Here is a 22,249-nt window from a genome sequence, read left to right as displayed (position 1 = left end):
CATACAGTCAAGGAAAGATATTTTTGAATGGAGATTCTATAATCCTTCGTATAAACTCTGCCTTGTACTATCACTTATTTATTTATTATTTATCTTAGCCTTCTACTATCACTAATTTGAGGAACTCCCTTTCATCTAAGTCAAAAATGTTGAAAAAGACAGGCAAGGAAAGATGTTTTTGGTAATCACGGGAGACCTCCCTCAACATGGGCTATGAATCATCAGTCAATATTCCATGACCATAGTTCTCCAATGAAGCAGACCAGATTCTGTTACATTACTACCCTGTCTTTCTAGTCCTTCTCTTCCCTGAAGAAGTAAATATTCTCTAATTAGCTAAACCAAGAACAGCTCTCATCATGCTTTCTTTTTGAGGGTTCAGTTATCAAATGAGCTAACTAAAACATGTTTATTTTTCTTTTGGAGAGTGGAAATGGAAACTGAGTTGATTCAGCCACAGGAACAAGAGGGAACACGCCATTACATTTTAACCAGTGTGTCAAGAAGACTCTTACGCAATCATCTATCTGCGACTTTCAGTTCAGAGAATTTTGTTGGGCAGCAAATTGCTGTCAGGATGAAGCTTTATAGTCTTGGAGTCCTTGTAGCCATCGTCCTCTGTGAGCAGCAAGGCTTCGCCTGTCAGAGGTAACTGTCTAGAATCCCACACTGTGCTGGGCCATTTCCCTTTCTCGTTTGCCTCTCATCAAATAGAGTCAGTATACTGTGCTGGGGAGCGGAATGCTAACGTTTGAAGGCCAACTCTTTGGGAAACTTTCCAAGTTGCTCTGACAAACAAGTGGATTTCATCTTAATAGACTTTTCTGGATATATTTTTTTCTTTTCTGCCTCTAGTTTTATTCCTGGGAGAACACTGGATGATAAGATACTCAGTATCTATGGAATCTTTTTAAAGATGTGTACTCTAACATGTTACACAATTTGCATTCTTCTCTTCATATTCAAACATCTATTAACTATAGGTAGTTTACTCTTGTACATAAAACATAGTGGAAAGGAGGAGAGGGTAAGCGTGTTAAGTAGACGATCAGGACTGCTTGGTTATTCAGCGTAGAATATGAAGACAAGAATAGTGTTTATAAAGAACACATACATAAGCCTATTTAACTCTTATTTCACTCAATTGAGTGATTACCTTAGAATATTCTAGCATAAACAAATGGACTCATGCTAGAGCATATACAATACATAGACAGCATATATAATGGAGTAAGTAGTTCCAGGGTACATGTAATGTTGTAAATATTAACTACTAATTTTTGAATTTTGAATTTTAAAAAGCATCCTTTTTTTTTTTTTGCTTTTATGATCATTTCCTAATTACCTCTGAGACAAATCCCTTCCCTTGTGTTAGTGAATGCAGCAAGAGATGGGATATATGGCAAAGGAACATACCAGAGGCAGGGAAAAATTCTACCCAAAAATCCTTTGAGTCATAAAAAGAACAATAATTCAAAAATAGGGCTTAACTTTGAGCCTGAAACTATGTTTGTTCATGATCACAGAACAATTGGTTGGTTTTTTTTTTGTGTGTGTTCAGTATGATTGTTGAGTATCAAGCAATAAATTCCATCATGAAACAGTGGTTGTTATTGAATTGTCATGGGAATCAAAATTGCTAGAATGATTGGTGATTTATGACTCTATGTTTTATTAATAAATCAGATGAGCATGATTTTAAGGTCTTTGCTAGTTTTAATGTTCCACAACTTGACGATTGGTTCTAATGAAGAGAAAGGGACAGACTGAAGGATGAAAACTGATAACATCATGTCCATCTTGGATACTGAGGTGCCGTATCTTAACAGTGAGTACAGAGGGAGGAAGCTTGTTATGTAGTACCTGTGCTTGTCCCAAGCACTGTGCTATGCACTTAGCAATGTTATCTTTTTAAATGTCTATCACCCTATACTCTAGGAGTACTGTTTTTCTTTTTTAGATGGGGGTCTCACTGCATTCCCAGGCTGGCCCCAAACTCCTGGGCTCAAGCATTTCTGCTGTCTCAGCCTCTTGAGTAGTTAGGAGTACAGGAGCATGCTACCACACCCTGCACACTCTAGAAATGTTTATGGACATTTTACCTGGGAGGAAACTGAGCTCCAGGTCGAATAAATCACAAGAATAAACAGTAAGTGTACTCCTTTTTTGGCAGTACTGGGGACTGAACTCAGGGCCTCATGCTTGCTGCACAAGTGCTCTACCACTCTACCACTTGAGTCACATTCCTGATCCAAATTTTTAGCTTGTTTTGTGTCTTTATTTTTTTTTATTATTTTTTTATGGTACTGGTGATTGAACTAAGGGCCTCACACTCGCTAGACAAGTGCTTTACAGCTTTGAGACACTTCCCCAGTCCAGTAAGTGCAGAAGTTGGATTTAAACCCACTCACGCCTCATTTCAACTCTGCACTCATAGTGTTGCCTCTAAAAAACCTAGAAATTGTGAAAGGAGTCAGTTTAAAGGAGGTCGGACTTAGTCACAGTGAATTTGAGGAGAGATCATTTGAAAAGATAGCCTGGAAGACAGGTATGGGCTGGAGGCCCTCACCTTCACAATCTTCACCTACTGGCATAGCAGCTGTGCCTGTAGCCTTAGCAGCAGCCCAGCCCAAGCACACTCCAAGCTGGCTGTTGCAGAGCCTCACACACACTTACCTCCAGGCTACCATTGTTTTTTTCATTTTTGAGATGGGGGTCTTGCTATGTTGCACGGGCTGGCCCTGAATTCTCGGGCTCAAGCAATTTTCCTGTCACAGCCTCATGAGTAGCTGGGACAACAGGGGCCACTGTTAGACTAAAAAAAAGACACAGAAGGATAGGCAGGAGACAGAGTTGGTTGACTGAAGGAGGCACAGAGATAGGCGAGGAGATGGCTTGACATCAGCACAGGCTTTTTTCAGAGGGAACCTGTGGGTATCCAGCAAGAGAGCTACAGCCCAGGGTTTTGCCATTCTTCTGAGGCCGGGTGGGGAGTTTCTAGTAAATGGCTAAAGGTGGATGTTTGTTATTCTTTAGGGCTGGGTATAGCATTTCCAGAAAGCACCTGTGAGGGGCTGGGATTCTGGTCCTAACATGGCTGCCCTATGTTCACCCTAACAGCCACCATCTTGATTCTATAGTGACCTGAACTAGATGGATACCCTGTTGCAACTTACACAAAAGAGCTACACATCTCTTCAGAATAAGTAGATTTATGTTTTAGCGACACTAGATAATGCAAATGAAAAGAGATAGACAAAAAGGAAATAGTGAAAACATGAGCCAGAAAATTCCTGCATGCATGATTTTTCATTTCAGCATATGTTCTAAAATCTGATTAATACTTGTGCTTGAGAGAGGAATAAGAATATGACTATAATTTAACCAAAAAATATCACATTGAAAATATTTAATATTTTGTGTAAACTCTGGAGTTGCCCATGAATGGGGAGGGAGAGGTGAACTCTCTCTTTGTAGTCAGATGCATATTTGAGTCCTGGTTCTCATCCCATCACTAGAAATAACTTGGCAAACTCATCTTCTGTGAGTAAAAATAATTGTTTTACCAAATGTTTCTGAGCTCTGTTTTTCCAGGGATGGCCTATATCTGAAGCAAAAAGGAAAATCTAATTTCATTCAGAGCAACAAACTTTGATAAATTATTCCTGGAGGCGAGACTATAAACCCTTCTGAAAAAGAACTAATGGCCTGGCTGTTTCCTAAAGCTGTTCTTCGTTATTGTTTTCTCATCATGATCATTTTCCTAATAACAGTTTGTATTCAGGCAATCTCTTAGTGGCTGATTTGTAGGGGCGTTTTGAGAAATCTCATCAATGAAATGCCCTGAAACAACAACAAAAAAGTTTTAAAGGCATAAATACCATATGCCAAAGAGAAAGGCAGCCAAAAAAACCATACCTCCATATTCAGTTGATTTTAAAGGCCAAACACTATAAAGGGTAAAAATAAAATACTAGCAAGAATCTTGTAAACAAAGTCATTAATTGTATTTTGCAATGATTACCTAAGTGCAGCCTGTCAGCCAGGGCTATTCGGTAAAAGAAAGTGAGAAAAAGTATGAAGAAAAGAAGGGAAGGACTTGCAGAGTAGAGAAACATTGAGGACAGAAGGCTTCTGAATTATTAATAGACCACAGGAAGTATTCTTTCTGTTGACTTTATATTCTATCTGGCCACCTGGAGACCAGTTTATTCTCTTTCACTTAGCTCCTACTAATATATTATTTTCATCTCAAAGAACCAACTGCCAGTGGGCCTAAAACACTGTAAAGCATGTTACACAATTGCAGACTTGGTCTTCCTTCCATTGCTCAGGAGCTTTGAAATTCAACATAATCCTTCAGAATGATGACAAGTGTGAACTTTCCCTTGGAAACCTTACAGGCAACAAACTTTGAGGCACATAACCACATTCTTAGAGGGAAAGAAACAAGAAGTATCACATAGGTATCAAAACCTAAAGATCTGCTGAGTTGAGCAGGAACTCCAGATCTGTTTTGTAAATGCTGTAATTGTGTCCCTTCAGAGCTGTGATCAAAACAAATGTTTATTTTTCCTCTCTCATTGACCCATGGTCAACTTTCCTTGTTCTTGTGTGGAAAGTTAGAAAGTCCCATGGGTTTTCAACCCACTTTTTTGTTGTTGGTGATTTTTGGAAGGTTTTGTTTTGTTTTTGGCATTACTCGGTTTGAACTCAGAGCCTCTGGATTGCTAGGCAGGCACTCTGCCACTTGAGCCATGTCCCCAGTCCTTTTTTGATTTAGTTATTTTTCAGATAGGGTCTTGGTTTTTTGCCAGGCTGGCCTTGGACTGTGATCTTCCCTATCTCTGCTTCCCAAGTAGCTGGGATTAAAGCCCATTAGAGTATCAGCTCCAACCAAGGTATTATACAAATATCTCAACCTTTGCGGTCCAAAGAAAAACTGGCTGCATGCTGGTGGCCCACTCCTGTAATCCTAGCTACTCAAGAGTCAGAGATCAGGAGGATTATGGTTTGAAGTCAACCCAAGGAAAAAGTTTGAGAGACCCTATCTCAAAAAACCCTTCACAAAAAAAGGCCTGGTGGAGTGGCTCAAGGTATAGGTCCTGAGTTCAACCCTAGTACAGAAAAACTGTACAAAATTAAACAAAGTCTAATTGAGCAAAGAACTATTTGCAAATCCAGCCACCCTTAGAACCTGTCGTGTGAAATAAGTGATGTGAATTTTAAGGACTTTTGTAGGGAGTGAAATGGATGGTCATTGATCCTTTTGACAGATGTTGGGAAAGGTATCTTAAGTAGACCAGCACTTTGACCAGGGTGTGGTTTGGCCTGGAGACAAGTCTCTGGGTATTGTGGTTTCTCAAACTAGAACAGAAAAGTTACAAGCTAAGTCTAGTCTGAAAAAGATAAGCAAGGCTACATGAGAGCCTACACAAAATGGATTCCAGATACAAAACAGAATTACTTAGGCCCATTTGGTAACTTTATAGGCATCTTTGCTTTGGACTCTGGGTTCTTGCTGCTGAGATCTCCTTCATCCCTTTAGGTGGCTCTCTTGAAGGGATCTAACATGAAGTGTTTCTTCTTATTGTTATGGGCCGGCGTGGAGAGTTCTTGCCATCACAGGCCAAAGAATTGCCTTGTGAGGCAGTGGATTGACTCGTGAGACAATAAGGTTAGCACACAAAGTAGGATTTATTAGCGAAAGAAAGAGCTGCTGCTAGAGCAGTGCATGGAGCCCAGAAACCGGTGGCTCCCTGCTCAGGTGAAGGGTGGGGTTTTTTATGGACGTTTTAATTCTGGGTTAGGGTAAGGGTTAGGTGGGTTCTTTCCACTGGCCGTGGATTTGCATGCTTGGGCTCTCTTAGATGAGCTGGTCTGTTTGTCCCTTATGGGGGGAAACAACCTCGAGAGCATTCTGTTTATCAGCCCTGTGGCAGATTTATGAGACCATGGATCTCCTTCTCAAGGTGCAGGGCTCATAGTGCTCTCCATGGGGGATGGGATACTGACTCACTCATCTGTCCCTTAGGTTCCCAGACCCAACATTATGAGTTAGTCACTACCCAGCCACCTGGAGACCAGCCACACACTTTAGCTTTCTCAGGAGCAAGCAAGGCACCAATCCTTGCCTGTCTAACCTTGAGGAAACTTCAAACTTGGAAACTTCAAACTTTCTCATCCTTCCTGAAAGTCCTCTCTGCTAGGTTAAGGATCTTTGGGCAGGCTGGGAACTCAAAAGAATCATAACCTACTGCAAAGAAATATTATCACAAATCCTCTCCCTTTTTCCATTGGGCTTTGTATTGCCTCCCACTGATAAGGAAGGGGACACAGAGTCATGAAACTAATTTTCAAAAACCACAAAGTCTATTTAGGATGATCTGACTGCCCTCACTTCATTACCTGATTCTTTTGCATTGGCACTCTGATAAAAATCGAGTAGAAAGAGTCCAGTCACCACAATTTAAGGTAGGACATAACAAAATATTTGATTTTGAATTTTTAACCTCATAATTTTACCACTCAGTATTTCCTTATTTTTAGACTTCCTTAATTTTTTTCTGTCATGCAAGAGTGGTACATTTTCTTTACCTCTTCTTCTATTGACTAACTTTTAATACATTGGGGTTTTTATTTAGTGCTGGTCACTCAACATTATTTGTTATTTTCAATGTAACCATTTCTCTACCATACTGTCTTGTGAGGATTAAACAAAAATGCCTCTAATAATCCTGCTTATATGGATCACTTGCCCTTCCTTGAGCTCTGCCCACTATATATTTGCACATAAGCCATTTCTTGACCCTTTCATTTATCAAATCTTACCTCTCTTAGAGCATCTCTATTCTCTGACCGCCTCAACCAAAAATGACTCTGACTTTGTATACCACACATACAGTACTTTTCTTTTTTTTAAATCAGTGCGTATTATTTGTACAAAGGGGTTTTGTTGTGATCTTTCCATACATGTATATATTTATTCCCTCTGTGTCTCCTTCTTATCTGTCCCCCCCCTTTCTTTTCAATTTTAATAGATTTCATTATGTTATTTTCACACATGCATATAATGTACTTTGATCATCATTTTTCATGATTTTTTTTTTAGCTACAGTGGGGTTCGAAGTCAAGTTCTCATGCATGCTGAGCAGCACTCTACTGCTTGAGCCAGTCCACCAACCTTTCATGATTTATAGTAGGCATTTGTATCTTCTTTAGGTTAGTTTCCCCAGGAAGTAGACTCTGCATAGAGATTTATATGTAGCAAGTTTATTGGAGGGGATCTCTTCAACATCTGTGGAAGGATGAGGGAAGGAAAGTTGGACACAGAGGGACTTGAACTGTGGTTCTGTCACAACAAAAGCCTCAGCTTCTCATGTAGGGAGTCATGGCCTTCTAGAATTAACTCAAATTGGGGCGAGCAGGCATCCTTTGTAATCTCTGTTTACTAGTCATTGGATGTGAACTGGACCTGGGAGAGGACATAACCTTGGGCAAGATGGCCTTCCATTAAGGCCTCAGGAGGGACTCAGCAGAGAGTGTCAGTTGCCAATACAAATGGAGGAAATGAGAACTCATTTCTGGATATGAATCTGTATTGGTTATAGTATCTACTGAACTCTACCCCTGTGCCACTCAGATCAATTTGCTTCATAAAATAAGCTTTAGGAGCAGCTCTTCTAGGATTCTGATTAGTTTCCTTTTCTGGAAGAAACATTAAGATGAACATCAGTCGGATGAACTACAGCCTCCCCAGATACAGCTAGTCTTGACACCAAAATCAATACTCACCATTCTTCTCCAACACCTTTCTGCTTTTCCCTCATCTTTGGCTAGCACATCTCCTGATCTAGGTAGCTTGTACAGACCCCCAACCCTCAAGGATCCCAGATCCAATCACTGTATCCTTTTGGGCCATGGATGCTGCACTTGAGTACATCAAAATTGGATGTGTATTAGAGAATGCCTGGGTTTGTCACCTGGATGTCAAACATATTCTCCCCTGCCATAATAACTGTGTGAATGCAGCCTGTCCTGTGTGACTGTCTTCCTGATGATCAAGGTCAATTACATTTTCTAAAAACAGTAACTCCTCTTCTTCCTGATGATCTATAGGCCCAAGGAGATTGAAATCATTAGGTAGCAATAGCTTTCAGTAAATAGGACTCTTCTCTTTCTTCCTTTCTATTTTTTTCTTTTTTTGCAGTAGTGGGGCTCGAACTCAGTGTCTCGTGCTTGCTAGCCAAGCACTCTATCACTTGAGCCACTCCACTAGCCATTTTTTGTATTGAGTGTTTTTGAGACAGTGTCTCATGAACTATTTGCCCAGGCCGGTTTTGCACTGAGATCCTCCTGATCTCTGCCTCCTGAGTAGCTAGGATTATAGGCATGAGCCACTGGCACCAGGCTAGTAATAGGACTCTTGTTATGCCCCTTGGGGAAGAACTTATACTCTGAAAAACAGAACTTTTAAACTCACAGATTCCATATTTTAGATTGAAAGTATGAATTCCTCAAGTGGGTCATTCAGATTGATGGTAAATAAAGCCACTCCAATTTAGCTCTTACTTAGTTCCTGAAACCATGTATTCTACTTAGTAGGGAGAGACACAGCATCTCACAATGATTATTGACTTAAAGTGTGCACTTTATTTTGTACACTATTGCCTCTTTCCAAGTTAGCACTGCAGCTGATCTTTTGTGGGTTTTTTTTGTTTGTTTGTTTTTTAGGGTTTTTTTTTTTTTTGGTAGTACTGGGGTTTGAATTCAGGGCATCATGTTTGCTAGGAGGCACTCTGCCACTTGAGCCACTCCACCATCTCAACGGATCCTTTAACAAGCCATTCTCATTTGCTATATTAAGCTAACAGTTTCTGGTGGTGTGGAATGTGGTAGGTCTAGTAGATCCCATTTTAATGTGTCAATTTTTGCACCTTTCTTGTTGTAAAGTAGATCGCTTAATCTTGTATCAGTGGATCACACACTCTGTAAGATTTTGTATGATGATACTGGCTGAGGTTCTGCAGGCAGGAGAAATAAGTTTATACCTACAGTGGAAGGGATTAGATATAGTCAATTTGCCATCAGGTGATTGGTTCCTTGAAGAATAGTGTATTCCCATTACAGATATCTCTAATCCTGACTGGTCTGACAGTGGCCCAAATAGCAGTGCTTCCTAGACCACAGCCTGAACCTTTCTGCTCTGGTCCTCAAAAATGTTAGCGTTCATCTCATCCAGCACTATTTTCAAAGACGAAGTATCCAGAATCCAAGAGTACTACCAACAATGTTCTCCCTTTTTTGTCATGGGAAGTAAAAGATTCAATCACTTGTACTTTATCTTTGAAAGGATGTCCCAACCTATTCCAGATTGCTTGACCCTTAAAATTTCCCTAACATAGCAGTTTCTGGATCTTTGTAGTATTTATTTCCCACTTTTGGGAGCACGTGTGTCTTATCAACTTGGCCACTTCATGCTCATCTGGTCCAAGGTTAACATGATGTCATAGATATAGCCAAATGGGATATGCAAACAGACTAGTTTCTCATGGCAGAGAGTGGGAAAGTTAATTTATGTTGAAGCAAGACTGAACGTATATACTATGACTGTCCTTAGTAGATACTAACCTTTTTAATGCTTTGTTTTGATAGGGATTGTCAGCTCAATAGCTTAATACCAGATACCTGAGTCTCTGCTCTGGCAAAGATAATGCATTGAGCACTGTGGCTACAACTGATGAAAGCAAGACTGGTGAATTAAATGATGGGAACTACTATCCCTGCATACTTTATGTCTTCAAGGTGGTGCAAATATTTGCCATTTCTCCTGAGGGTGCATTTTTTTATAATTCTATTATGTATGGTGAGAAGGCGGTTTTAGGTATTTCCTTGGGGTTTTTCTTCCCACTATGATAGGTTTTACTTTACAAACAAGGAATTAATGTGGAGGTTCTGTCAACTACCAAGTATGTTCATTTCAATTATACATTTGGGTACCAGATAGGTGATCATTGGGGGATTTGTGAACCCAATGCTCCCACTAGGAGCTGGACATAGTCTAGGGCTCCAGATCCCCAGATTTCAGTACCAACTTAGACCCTGCATCCAGCAGGACCTCAAAATATTTTGAGCAGTCCCCTTTCTGGAGTGTTCAGAGTTGCCTGTGCAAACTGCCATGGGTCTCTATGGGAAAGACCTGCAAGAGTCATGACCCTACACTGTTATAGGGGTTTGTTGGTTTATTTGTGAGCACTTGACTACTTCTTCAGACAAGAAGTTCTGGATATAAGTATTGATTCAGGTCCAGAAACTGGGCAATAGATTCTGAACTTTGACTGAATACTTGTCCTCAGCTTCTTTATTGCCATCCTTGATATATTTTTATTGTAAAGATTTAGCAATACTTTTTTTTTTGTAGTACTGGGGTTTGACCTCAAGGTCTACACCTTGAATCACTCCACCAGCTATTTTTTGTGAGGGGTTTTTCTCGAGATAAGGTCTCATGAACTATTTGCTGGGGCTGGCTTTGAACCATGATCCTCCTGATCTCTGCCTCCTGAGTAGTAAGGATTATAGGTGTGAGCCACTGGCGCCCAGAAAACTGCTCATCTATCTTGCCCTTGAGAATTCCACATTGTTAATCAACTCCATAGCTTTCTGAGGGTCATGTCTTTCTGGTTCTGCCTCCAATTTGCTGCTCGTTACAATAATTGTGCCCCACTTGTTACTGATGTTCAAGTACTGCCGCCTCGATTCTATTGTATAAGAATCTCATTGTCCTTATTACTATCAGGGAACTCTGTTCCATAGTGACATGTCCTACAGTTGTCTCTCAGAATCTACTCCCGTTTCCTGCCTGGCTTCCAAACTAATAGCCAGGGTAATGCTATGGCATAGCCTGGCTGTAGTCATGTTAGTTAATGAAAATGATTATATCCCAAAGGAGGTTCACTTGGCCCTGTTGAAGGATTTAACATTCCTGTTAGATCCTCGGTATATGGTACCAACAGGCTGCTATGATGGTTTTTAGAAGCTTGGAGAAAGCAATGGCTGCTTTAAGGGGACTAGAAATGTCAGAACTAATGTAGTAGACAGTGAAAAGAGGGTCAGAAGAGTCACAGAATAGACATGTTATGTTAAAACTACTATGTAAGGCTAGAAAACACAAAGGGTGACCATGCTCCACTGTGGTCCCAGAGGACATTTTATTTCTTGAAATAATAAGGAATGATATGATGAGATGAGGGGTACCAGCACCACTGAGAAGCTCAAAAGTAGCTGTTTTCACAGCCAATGTAGCTTCTAAATATTTTTTTATGGTCAAATAAATAAGAGTTCTTTTTTGTTTTTTTAAAGTAAGTATGAGAAAGTATAAAATTAGAAAGAAAATACTGAAATTTCTCCATCCTGAGAAAATGTCTTTAATGTTTTAGTGATCATCCTTTCCTGCATTTCTATGTGCCTGTGGATAATTTTACACTAGGTGAATATTATTTCCCCTTTTGGCACTAGATCACCTTTTTTTTCTTTTTTTTGGCAGTACTGGCACTTGCTAGGCAGGTGTGCTATCACTTGAACCACACCCCCATCCCTAGAAAACTTTTTTAAAAAATGATCCTATTTATACACAAAGTCCTTGCATTGATCTCTGGTACTGAAAAAAAAATCACCCCCTCCTCTTTTCCCCTTTAATTGCAATTTGCCATTCTCCAATGTTTTTTATTTATTCATAACTTCATCCTGCTTTTAACATACAGTAGTTTTCCTTTTCCTTCCTAAATTATTTTTTCCAAATTAAGATATTTCATAGTTCACCGCATCTTGCAAACATAATAAATACATCATGAAAATTGATCCCCCCAAGTAAACTGTTATAAATAAAACACATTCTTTATGACTGCAAGCCATTCTAGGATGTAGACACACCAGCAGCTTTCAACAGTTCTATTATTGATAAGCTTTCACATAGCTTTTCAGCTATTGTCATTATGAATAAGGTTCCCACACATGGTCCTTAAGCAGTGGCTAAATAGTTTATACTAGACTCATACTGGAGAGTGACACCATTTCCCATTCTATGGTTTCTGTGAGCCATTTTTCCCTCTCCTCATAATCAAGTCTCTCTAGGCTTATTCCTAGAATCCTTTGATCAAGCTTCCCGAAATAAAACCATTTTCCACCCCTACCAATGATGCTACTCTCCTAACTACTAATTACCTGCAAAAGGGAGTCCAAATTCCACCCCTTCCCTGGGGGAGGACTAATGTAACTTTCCAAATTCATTTCTGTTTATCCACCATTCTTCTCTTTCCCTAAACACTTGTATCTTACACTTGGCAACAACATACAGGCTGCCATTTTCCAGCAGCATCCTTTGGTCTCCTGCCATTGTGCCTTAGACATGCTCATTTACCCAGTTGTCACTTCTATGAAGCCTTTGCTAATAATGACAAACAAAAGTTATTACAACCTATTCTGTGTTTCCATAACTCTTTGTACATTTTTTGAATAATGTTTTTCAAAATAGTTTTATATTTACAGAAAATTTGCAAAGGTAATGTGAAGTGTTTCTGTATATCCCTCACCCAGTTTTTCTAAATGTTGTCATACTACCTTACTGTGATACATTTGTCAAAACTAGAAACCAACATTGGCCCATTACAATTGACTAAATGCCAGACTTTACTTGGATTTCATCAGTTTTTCCATGAATGTCCTTTTTCTGGTCCAGGCTCCCATCTCAGGTACCATGTTGCATTTAGGCATCATGTTGCTTTGCCCATTGTCTTGAGTTTTATTGTTCTATCCATTTTGTCCAGTTTTAGTTATTTCAGGGAAGAGGGTACATCTGTGGTCCTTATTTCTCCATTTTTTGGGGAGGAATTGGGGTTTGAACTCAGAGCTTCACGCTTGCAGAGCAAGAGCTCTACCACTTGAGTCACACTTCCAGTCCATTTTGCTCTGGTTACTTTGGAAATGGAGTCTCATGAACCAATTTTCCTGGGCTGGCCTCTGGATCTCAGCCTCCCAGGTAGCTAGGATTAGAGGCATGTGCCACCAGCACCTGGTTCTTATTTATTGGAAACAAAGCTCAAGATTTTTTTCCATAAAATAAGAGGGAAATATTTTTTTCTGATTAAAAACAATTTTTAATCAGAATATTTCAAGGACAGTATTTGCATGAAAATAAAAGAAAAAACTTGTTCAGTTAAAAAAGGGGGGGCACCCTTCTGGCAAATGCCACTAATATAGCTTAATTTTCATTTAAATAGCATAGTTCTCGTGAGGTTACTTAGAAGTATACTGAAAACCTAAAAATTCTATTTCATTCTCTTACCCTACAGTTTTCTTTCTTTATCTAGTTATCTTTTACCTGCACAATTGGGTGGAGAGCTGCTGACAGGAGAAAATCTACTAAGTACTTCTTTCCTTTCTGACTAAATGGTATATAAAAATAAAGTAAATCCATGTAGAGACACTAATCTATGCCTGGACTGTGCAAGAATCAGTAAGAATTCTTGCAGCCCTAGCAAGAGTCACAGGCAGAAAGAAATACACAAAGCAAATATGAGCAAACAAATTAAATCAGGTGCCAGCCTTTAAACTGATCTATTAATGTAATTCACCAAACGAAGCGATTGGAACAGAGAACCCATATGCTCATCTTATAAAAGCATAAAAAATCCATACCTATTCAGGAAAAATCTTAGCAAAAACTGGAAGGAGTTTCCTTAAGCTAATAAAAATTATCTGTCAAAAAAAAATCTACAAGCATTTTTACAGACAAACATTAGAAGGTTTTTCTTAAAAATTATGAGTCATGCATTTTGTCTTCACTTCTATTCAGCATTGTATTGGAGTCCCAACCAATAAGGTTATGCAAGGAAAAAATCTTCAAAATATCTATGTTAACCATTATCGAAATTAGCAAGGGAGGTGGTTAGAAAATCAGTATCTGAAAGTCAGTTTCATCTCTACATCATGGAACAAAGGGCTGAGAGATGGAATATAAATAGTCACTTATGAAGGAAATGGTAGCACTATTGAACAAACAAAAATTTAAAATATGCAACATTTTGTGGATAAAATTGTTTAACTTTTAAAGAAAAGCCTAAATAAATAGGCAAATCATCTGTAATTGCTGATGAGGAGATTTATAGTCATAACATTTCTCCCCAAATTATTAATCTATAAATTCAATATAATTATAATAAAGATTCACATTTTTGCATGGAACATGATAGGTTGAATTTTTTTGATTTACATGAAAAAGCAAAAGATTAAGCCAAGAGGCTCTTGAAAAATTACTGGGCAGGGAAAAGGGGGAGTGGGAGCTTGTTCTGTAAGATACTAAGATTTAAAATGAAGCTACAACCACTAAATGAGTGGTTTTGGCTCAAGAATAGGTAGATTAAAAACTAAATAGCTAATAAAAATAAAAACAGTTGAACAGAATAGCCCACATCTTTATTAGTGAGGGTGATCCTTAATTGTGCTACAATAGCTAGTAAATCCTGAAATAGCTTTAATTAATACAGGATGAATTTTGTCTTAGTTCATTTGTGTTGCTCTAACAAAAGTGGCTTTTGTTATGGGTAGCTTATAAACAACAGAAACTTTTTTCTCCGTGTTCTAGAGGCTGGGAAGTCCAAGATCAAGGTACCAGCAGATTTGGTATCTAGGCAGGGCCTGTTTCCACACAGCCAATGCCTTTTTACCTCCTTAGTGGGTAGAAGTGGATGAGGTTTCTCTCTGGTCTCTCCTATAAGGGCACTAACCCCGCTTACAAGGGCTCTGGCTTCATGATCTCATCACCTCCCAAATTGCTCACCTCCTAATACTATCACCTTGGGGATTATGTCTCAAGATATGAATTTGGGAGGGACACAAACCTTCAATTTCTCACTCACATAACCAATCAATGAAGATCACAGACTCCCTGGTACTGTCAACGTTGTAATCTGGCTGCTTCCATTATGTAACTCTTTGTTCCAGGCCCAGGAGGAGAAAGGGTACAGGCATATGGAGAAACCCCTGCTCCTAACTGTCTCCTACCACTCCCACTCACTTTGGCCATTGGCTGGAACATGGGATCTGGGTCTCAACAGAAAACTGGGAGTTATTCTGTGGGCCCAGGAAAAGGAAACGGTGTGTTGAACCAGCATTGTCTCTGCCAAATGGATGGAAACTTAATACACGACAACATTGATGATATAGCAGATTTATAGTGAAAGTATCAGCAATTAATAAATGGTGTTACAAAGGAAACAATGAAAGCCAATCCCTTCTTTACACTGCAAATAATTTTCAGTGGTTTAAAAGCTCAAATTAGAAAGACAAAAGAAGTAATATGAAAATATTATTATATCCCAGGGATTTGGAAAGAGCTCTTAAGCAGCACAAACCTAGAAAAAAATGATGGAATAAAAATATATCCTAAAGAAAGAGAGGCCTGGGAATGTAGCTCAGTGGGAGAGCACTTGCCTGGCAAGTACAAGGTCCTGGATTCAATCCCACCACCAGGAAGGAAGGAAGGAAGGAAAAAAGAGAAAAGCCAAAATAAAAATCACATATAAGGTAACTGGAGTATGCATAACTGACAAGGATTAGTGTCTAGAATATAGAAAGAAATTATCCTTTGTCAATTATTACTAAAATACAAACAAATTAATAGAAAAATGGTTAAATGCCCTGACAAAATATAACACATAAATGAAAATGTACATGTCAATAATTGAATGGAAAAAATGTACTTCATTAGTAAGTCAGAAAATTAAAATTAAAATCATGAGACTGTTTCATTCTACAATTATTTGATTGGAAAAGTTAAATGATAGCTTCAAGTGTGGGTAAGGAGAGGAACAACGGGAAATCTTTCCCACTGCTGAAAATACATCATTTCATAATGTAATAAACTATATTCTCTGATGTATCAAATATTGAATTTTACTTAGTTATTAATTGACTCATACAATTATACATGTTTATGGAATGCAGTTGTGATGTTTTGATACATGTATATACTGCAAAATATTCAAATCAGGGTATTTAAATATATATCACCTCATACATTTATCCTTTCTTTGTGATGAAGATATTCAAAATTCTCTCTTCTAGGTATCTTGAAATATTCAATGTAATACTGTTAACCATTATCATCCTGCTGTGCAATAAACACCAGAATTAATTTCATTGATCTAATTGTAACTTTGTCCCCGTTGACCAGTCCCTCCTTAACCCTCCCTCTTACCTTCCCAGTTCTGAGAACCTCTCTTTTTCTCTTCTTCCATGAGATCAGTTTCTTTGGCTTCTACACATGAATGAGACCATGTGTTACTATTTTTCTGTGTCTGGCTTATTTCACTTATCATAATGTCCATGCCACCACAAATGATAGGATTTTTAACGGTTGAATGGTATTCCACTATGCATCTATATCACATTTTCTTTACCCATTCATCCATTGAAGGACACTTAGATTGATTCCATGGCTATAGTGAATAATGCTGCGATAAGAAAGTTATCTCTTAGACATACTGATTTCATTTCCTTTGTGTGTATGCTCAGTAATAGGATTGCTGGATCATTTACTAACTCTGCTTTTGATTTTTGAGAAAACTCCATACTACTTGCATAGTGGTTCTATTAATTTATGTTCCTACTGACAGTATACAAGAGATCCCCTTTCTTCACTTCCATGCAGTAATAAAAACAAATTTGTTATTTTTTGTGTTTTTTTCTAACACACACGCACACACACACACACACACGTACACACACGGAAAGCACATATCTATAAACTGACCCCCACTCGAAGCTGTTGATTTTGCAATTGATTAGGAGCAGAAAGAATGAGAGACTATGTTCTTTTTTATATATACTTAGTCTTTTTTTTTTTTTTTGGCAGTACTGAGGTTTGAACTCAAGGCCTTGAGCCTGCTAGACAAGTGCTCACTGAATCACACTCCCAGTTTTTTTTTTTTTTTTGCTTTAGTTTATTTTTCAGATAGGGTCTTGTGCTTTTGACTGTGGTTGGCCTTAGACCACAGTCCTCATACCTTCACCTCCTGAGTAGTTGGGATTACTGGTGTGCCCAATCACACCCAGCCCTAACATTTTAACTTTTGTTTCCTTTTACAATCACCTGGAAGCTCTTTCTGGTACAATGTATGCATTTTTCATGTTTTGTTTAACCAAAATCTGTTTTCCCTCCTCAGTGGCCAGGTTCTAGCTGCTATCCCTAGAACCTCTAGACAAGTTCAAGTTCTGCAGAATGTTACTACAACCTATGAGGTAATTTCTCCTTCCTTTATGTTTATTTTAGGTTTTTTGGGGGGGAAGGTACTAGGGCTTAAACTCAGGACCTACACTTTGAGCCACTCCACCAGTCCTTTTTTTGTGAAGGATATTTTCAAGGTAGGATCTCAAGAACTAGTTGCCTGGACTGGCTTTGAACCATGATCCTTCTGATGTCTGCCTCCTGAGTAGCTAGGATTTTAGGTGTGAGCCACCAAAGCCCGGCTATTTTGGTTTTGTTTTGCATGAGCAAGGTATGCCATGTCTCTCCCATGTTCTGTGTGACTTATATGGATCTGGTATGAACGGCTCCTTTATCATAGGATCTTCCTCCTTTCCATAATCACATGACTTTGGTGGGTTTGTGCTGTTGACTTTTCAGTCAATTTCATAATAGTACCTAGAGGTCAAAAATATATTCTTATGAAGCTGCTCCAGTAACAAAGTTCAATAACATTGTGCTTAAAAAACAGTGATTCTCAACCACTGTTAAGAATTAAAGCACCAAATCCACAGGGAGCATTTATTAAAATTTTCATGCCTGGGACCATCATCCCAAAATGTCTAAGGTGTAAAAACTTGACAAGAGTCAGAAAAATCATGGTAGAAAATTGATGGCTCTTATTGTCCTCTGAGAAACAGAGGTCAGACTAGATGAGAGGTACAAGCAATAAGGAGAATATTTGCTAGGGATAAAAAGGAGGGGGCTGGAGGTGGCGGGGTCACCTTGGGAGCATAATACAGTGTGACATTCTGCAGGAAGGAGGATCTTGCATGAAGGATCTCAGACTGCATTTCCAACAAAGTCTGGGCTTGGGCAGTGGTGGGTCTTTTAGCCAAATCACTTGTGATGAGAGCCCCATACCAGGAGGACTGAACCTACATGAACACAGCTTAATCAGTGCTGGCTGCAGCCCTGGCCAACATGGCCTCAACCTTCCATGTATCACCAGAGGCAATCACTGGATACACCAGTCACCTGTGCTCCTGTTAGCAGAAGAGCTAAATGGTGGACTTTCAAAGCCACCTCATCAGGATAAAGAGGAAATACCACTAGAAGAAGCATCAGAGATTTAGAATTTTATTTCTTGTTGTGCTAGTTGGTGGATGATTTTAGACAAAATAGCTTAATTCTTCATCTGAACAATGAAAATAACAATATCTTCCTGGTTAATATCAAAGTGCTATTATAATGATCACAGGAACAGTGTGCAAGTGCTTTGGAAAAGTACCATAAAAATGGAAAAATGTAAGTATTATTGAAAAGTATTGTCCAAAGGCTATAATTATATTAAAGAAAAGGAATGCTGAGTTGATAATACCAAGCACATGAAATTTTACTAAATAAAATCAGTGTTTAATCAACTAGTTTCTAGACAAAATTTCATATTTCTTTTAACCATCTAACATACACAATCTAGTTTTATAGTTGAGTCCTAGACATATTCATTGTCTCATCAAATATTTATTATCCTGTGTGGTCCAGGCCCTCTTTAGCAACAAGAGTTACACAGAATTTTAAAATAACTCCCTGCAAAATGAATGTTTTTATTACCTCATATATGATGGGGATCTGTAACCAAGAAGTGTCCTCTTCATGTCCATTTTGTAGACATGAATTTTATGCCTTTAGCTATAGATGAGAACGAAGGAAACAACTGTGTTTTTATTTTATCAAATTTTCCCCTTGAAATTGTAGATTGTTCTCTGGCAGCCAGTAACAGCTGAATTTATTGAAAAGAAGAAAGAAGTCCATTTTTTTGTGAATGCATCTGATGTAAGCAATGTGAAAGACCACTTAAATGTGAGCAGAATTCCATTCAGGTAGGCATCATTAGCTATGTTTGTTGAGTATCTTTTATGATATGCATTGATTAGGAAGTGGCATAATTGCTTCCTGGAAAAATAAATAATATTAAACATGGCTACATGGAAGTCTCTGCAATGGACTGGTGACATACTCAGCTCTGTGACAAGTGGGTTAACCTCTAACTTCAGTTCTTTATCTGAAACGCAGGTTAGACTCAGCGATCTGCAGTCTCTCATTATTCCTCTTTCTGTGACTACTATATACTCAGATAAGGGAAGAAATTCTCACTCTTCACGGTAGACTTTGCACTGTCCCTTGAAAAGGCTACCATTGAGGGGGATTTAGCTCTTGCTGATTCTTTCTTCACAAAATCAGTGAACATTCTGAAGACCTGCTCCAAAACTAAAAGGATGCTAGGTGCTGTGACTCTGCAGAGAGCCTAGGATGGAGTCCTGCATTGCCACTTTTCTACCTGTGTGGCCTTGTAGGGACTATTTATCTCTCTGTGTCTCCATTTTATAAATTAAAGATAAAATAGCACCTACCATACAGAATAAATGATTTTACAAGTTTTTAAAAAGTGTATCAGGTGTGATTTCTGTTCAGAGTCCACACCCTCTTTCTTTTGGCTTCTCCTGGCCACCATCTCCTCTTCCTACCCACTGTCTAACTACCAGTACCCTCCTGCTCCCCTTGCACCCTTGTTGAAACTGTCCTCTCTTCTATAAACCAATGGGCAGCCTCTGAATAATAAGCTGGAATAATAATTATTAGTATACTATAGGTGTATACTGTTTTCCAGGAACTTCTGGGGCAATCTACACTTATTGAACCCTGTAAGGTAGATACTGTCTTTAATAGGCAGATGAAAAAAAAAAATCTTACATTATAAAGAAATTTCTCACCATCAACCAGCTGAAGCATGGTAAAGCTAGAAGTCAAGTTCAAATCTTTCTGATATCAAAGACTTGGCTGTTTTCCATTGACCTAAATTGAGAAACTATTGTTAATGTAATAGCTTATTTTCTATTGTTCATCCAGGTGATGCTGATGTCTTAATTCAATGAAAGTACACACCTAGTTAATAGACTAAGAAAGATGACTGTCCTGTGTCTTCTTTTTTTTCCTGTACTTCTATTTCTCAAGCGATTTGATTATCCTTCATTCCTCAGAACACCTGGTGTAAGTCAATGAAAAGCAAGGTGAAAAGGTTTTCTGCTTCTCCTGGATCCTTAACTCTGGATACGGAATAATGAGCTATTGCTCAGAATTGAAGCAGGGTATCCCTCAAACTCTGTGTTCATGTAAAGCACACTGAAGAATCACGATGAAGAAATGGGTGGGGAAGGGTGAGGTCTGGCAGTCCTGAAACCATTCCTTCTTTCTAGTGCCCACTCGGCTCTGCTGGAAGGGTTTGTGAGTTCAGCTTCTCACAGGGTGCAGTGGTGGTGTTTTACCCTGGCAAACCACTCATTAGCTCTATGAGTGATTTTTCCTCATTCTCACTGGCTGTACCTGGACTGGGCCTTTTGGGCTCTGTTTCCTCACCTAGTGTCCTGATGGGAGATGTGGAAGATCTTATTCGACAGCAGACTTCCAATGACACAGTCAGTCCTCGGGCCTCCTCGTCATACTATGAACAGTATCACTCACTAAATGAAGTAAGTTGCACCCTGCTCTTCAAAGTTACTCTTTTCATTTAACCAGCATTGCCATTTCAACCATGAAAAATTATCAAAGGATCATTAATGGGGTAAATGACCCCATTTATGAGTAAAAAAAAATCAGACTTAGGTTGTTAATAGGATGGTAATTCATCCTGATGTAGATATCATACCTGGGAAGGTTATGCCACATTTGGCAAATGGCCTCTAGACAGGATGCTTGCCCAAGTTGTGAGTACTTCAGCTTCTAGAAATAGTACTGCATAGTAGAGAACAGAAAATAAGGAATAGGACAATTTAATTAAAACTGCTACAAAAAAAAATCATCAGTTCAATCAATTCTGTCTCTTTGGACCATTACTTCAATTTTACTCTTACTGAATGATCTCCAGATGACCTCACCACTGAGTTAAAACACTATATTCACTTTTATCTAATGTACTATAAGTTAATGCATTTTATTCCCTTGAGGAGGAAACTTTTAAACTAACACAGTAATAATAATAATAGTAATAATAATGTCTGTTATTGTTATTAAATCCTTAAGAAATTGGATTTTTTTCTATTAGTATTAGAAAGTTCCAGGTTTTCTAGAGGGGATCTGAGCATGTTGCTAGTGTTAAGTTTCCTCAATAAGATTTCTCATGGCACATGAAAAGTCATTTCCCTCAGATGACCCAAACAATGTATGAACATGTAAATACATGAGTAATAATAAATAAATAAATAAATAAGTGAAGAGTCATTTCCCCATATTTGTTTGTTGAAGGGTAAATTCCTCAGGACTTTTCTCTGTACTACAGTATTCTCCAAGTAATTAAAACAACTTGATGAATTTTGTTCTTTTCTAGGAGTATGCTGCTAATACAGGCTTTAAAATTTTTATTATCTTTGACTTGGTGCCTAGACTCTCTTAGGGACCACCTTCATATTTTTAAGACATCTAAGACTTAGGTAATGAGAACTGATTTTAAATTTAGTGTTTAAGAGTATCTGGTTTTCACTCTGTGAAATCAGAACTCAGTCTGCCTCTGGAATCTGTGTGCCTAGCTGATTGATGGAGGCCTTAAAATTGTACCTTGCTCCTTTGTCTCTCCTACCTTATATCTGTTCCGTACAGGGCCACTTCCCTCCAGCATCCATCACTGGCAACGTGTAACAAACTTGCTGCAGAGAGGCTACAAAAGTGTGATTTGCAAAATGCAGAGATGAATATATCATGTGATGTTGTTTGATAGGGAAAGGGGAATTTCTTAAAAGTATTTTTGAATATTTTTCAAAATATATTTTAATGTTACGTTTAAAAAAGTTGTTTTCTTATCATATCCCCAAGAAAGAATTGGAATGACATAGTAAGAAAACTTAAGAATATAAATGTATTCATTTGTTAGAGAGTCCCTAACAAAATACCACAGACCATGTAGTGTAGTTTAAACAGTAGAAATTTATTTGCCTACAGTTCTAGAAGCTAGAAGTC

The 22,249-nt window shown here is 38.5% G+C and overlaps 1 protein-coding gene across 1 annotated transcript in view; it reads left to right on the top strand.

Annotated features, from left to right (window-relative positions):
* Positions 1-426: 426 nt before the first annotated feature.
* Cpb2 (carboxypeptidase B2) overlaps positions 427-22,249 on the top strand; it is a 42,210-nt gene continuing 20,387 nt past the window's right edge. Inside the window, exons 1-4 of the mRNA XM_020182846.2 lie at positions 427-648; positions 17,220-17,295; positions 18,998-19,122; positions 20,661-20,769. Of these exons, the coding sequence (XP_020038435.2) occupies positions 434-648; positions 17,220-17,295; positions 18,998-19,122; positions 20,661-20,769 (525 nt within the window). The 5' untranslated portion in view covers positions 427-433. The remainder of the gene's footprint in view (positions 649-17,219; positions 17,296-18,997; positions 19,123-20,660; positions 20,770-22,249) is intronic.

The sequence above is a fragment of the Castor canadensis genome, chromosome 10 (assembly GCF_047511655.1).
Source record: "Castor canadensis chromosome 10, mCasCan1.hap1v2, whole genome shotgun sequence".
Taxonomy (NCBI): Eukaryota; Metazoa; Chordata; class Mammalia; order Rodentia; family Castoridae; genus Castor; species Castor canadensis.
This window is presented reverse-complemented; position numbering and strand designations above follow the sequence as displayed.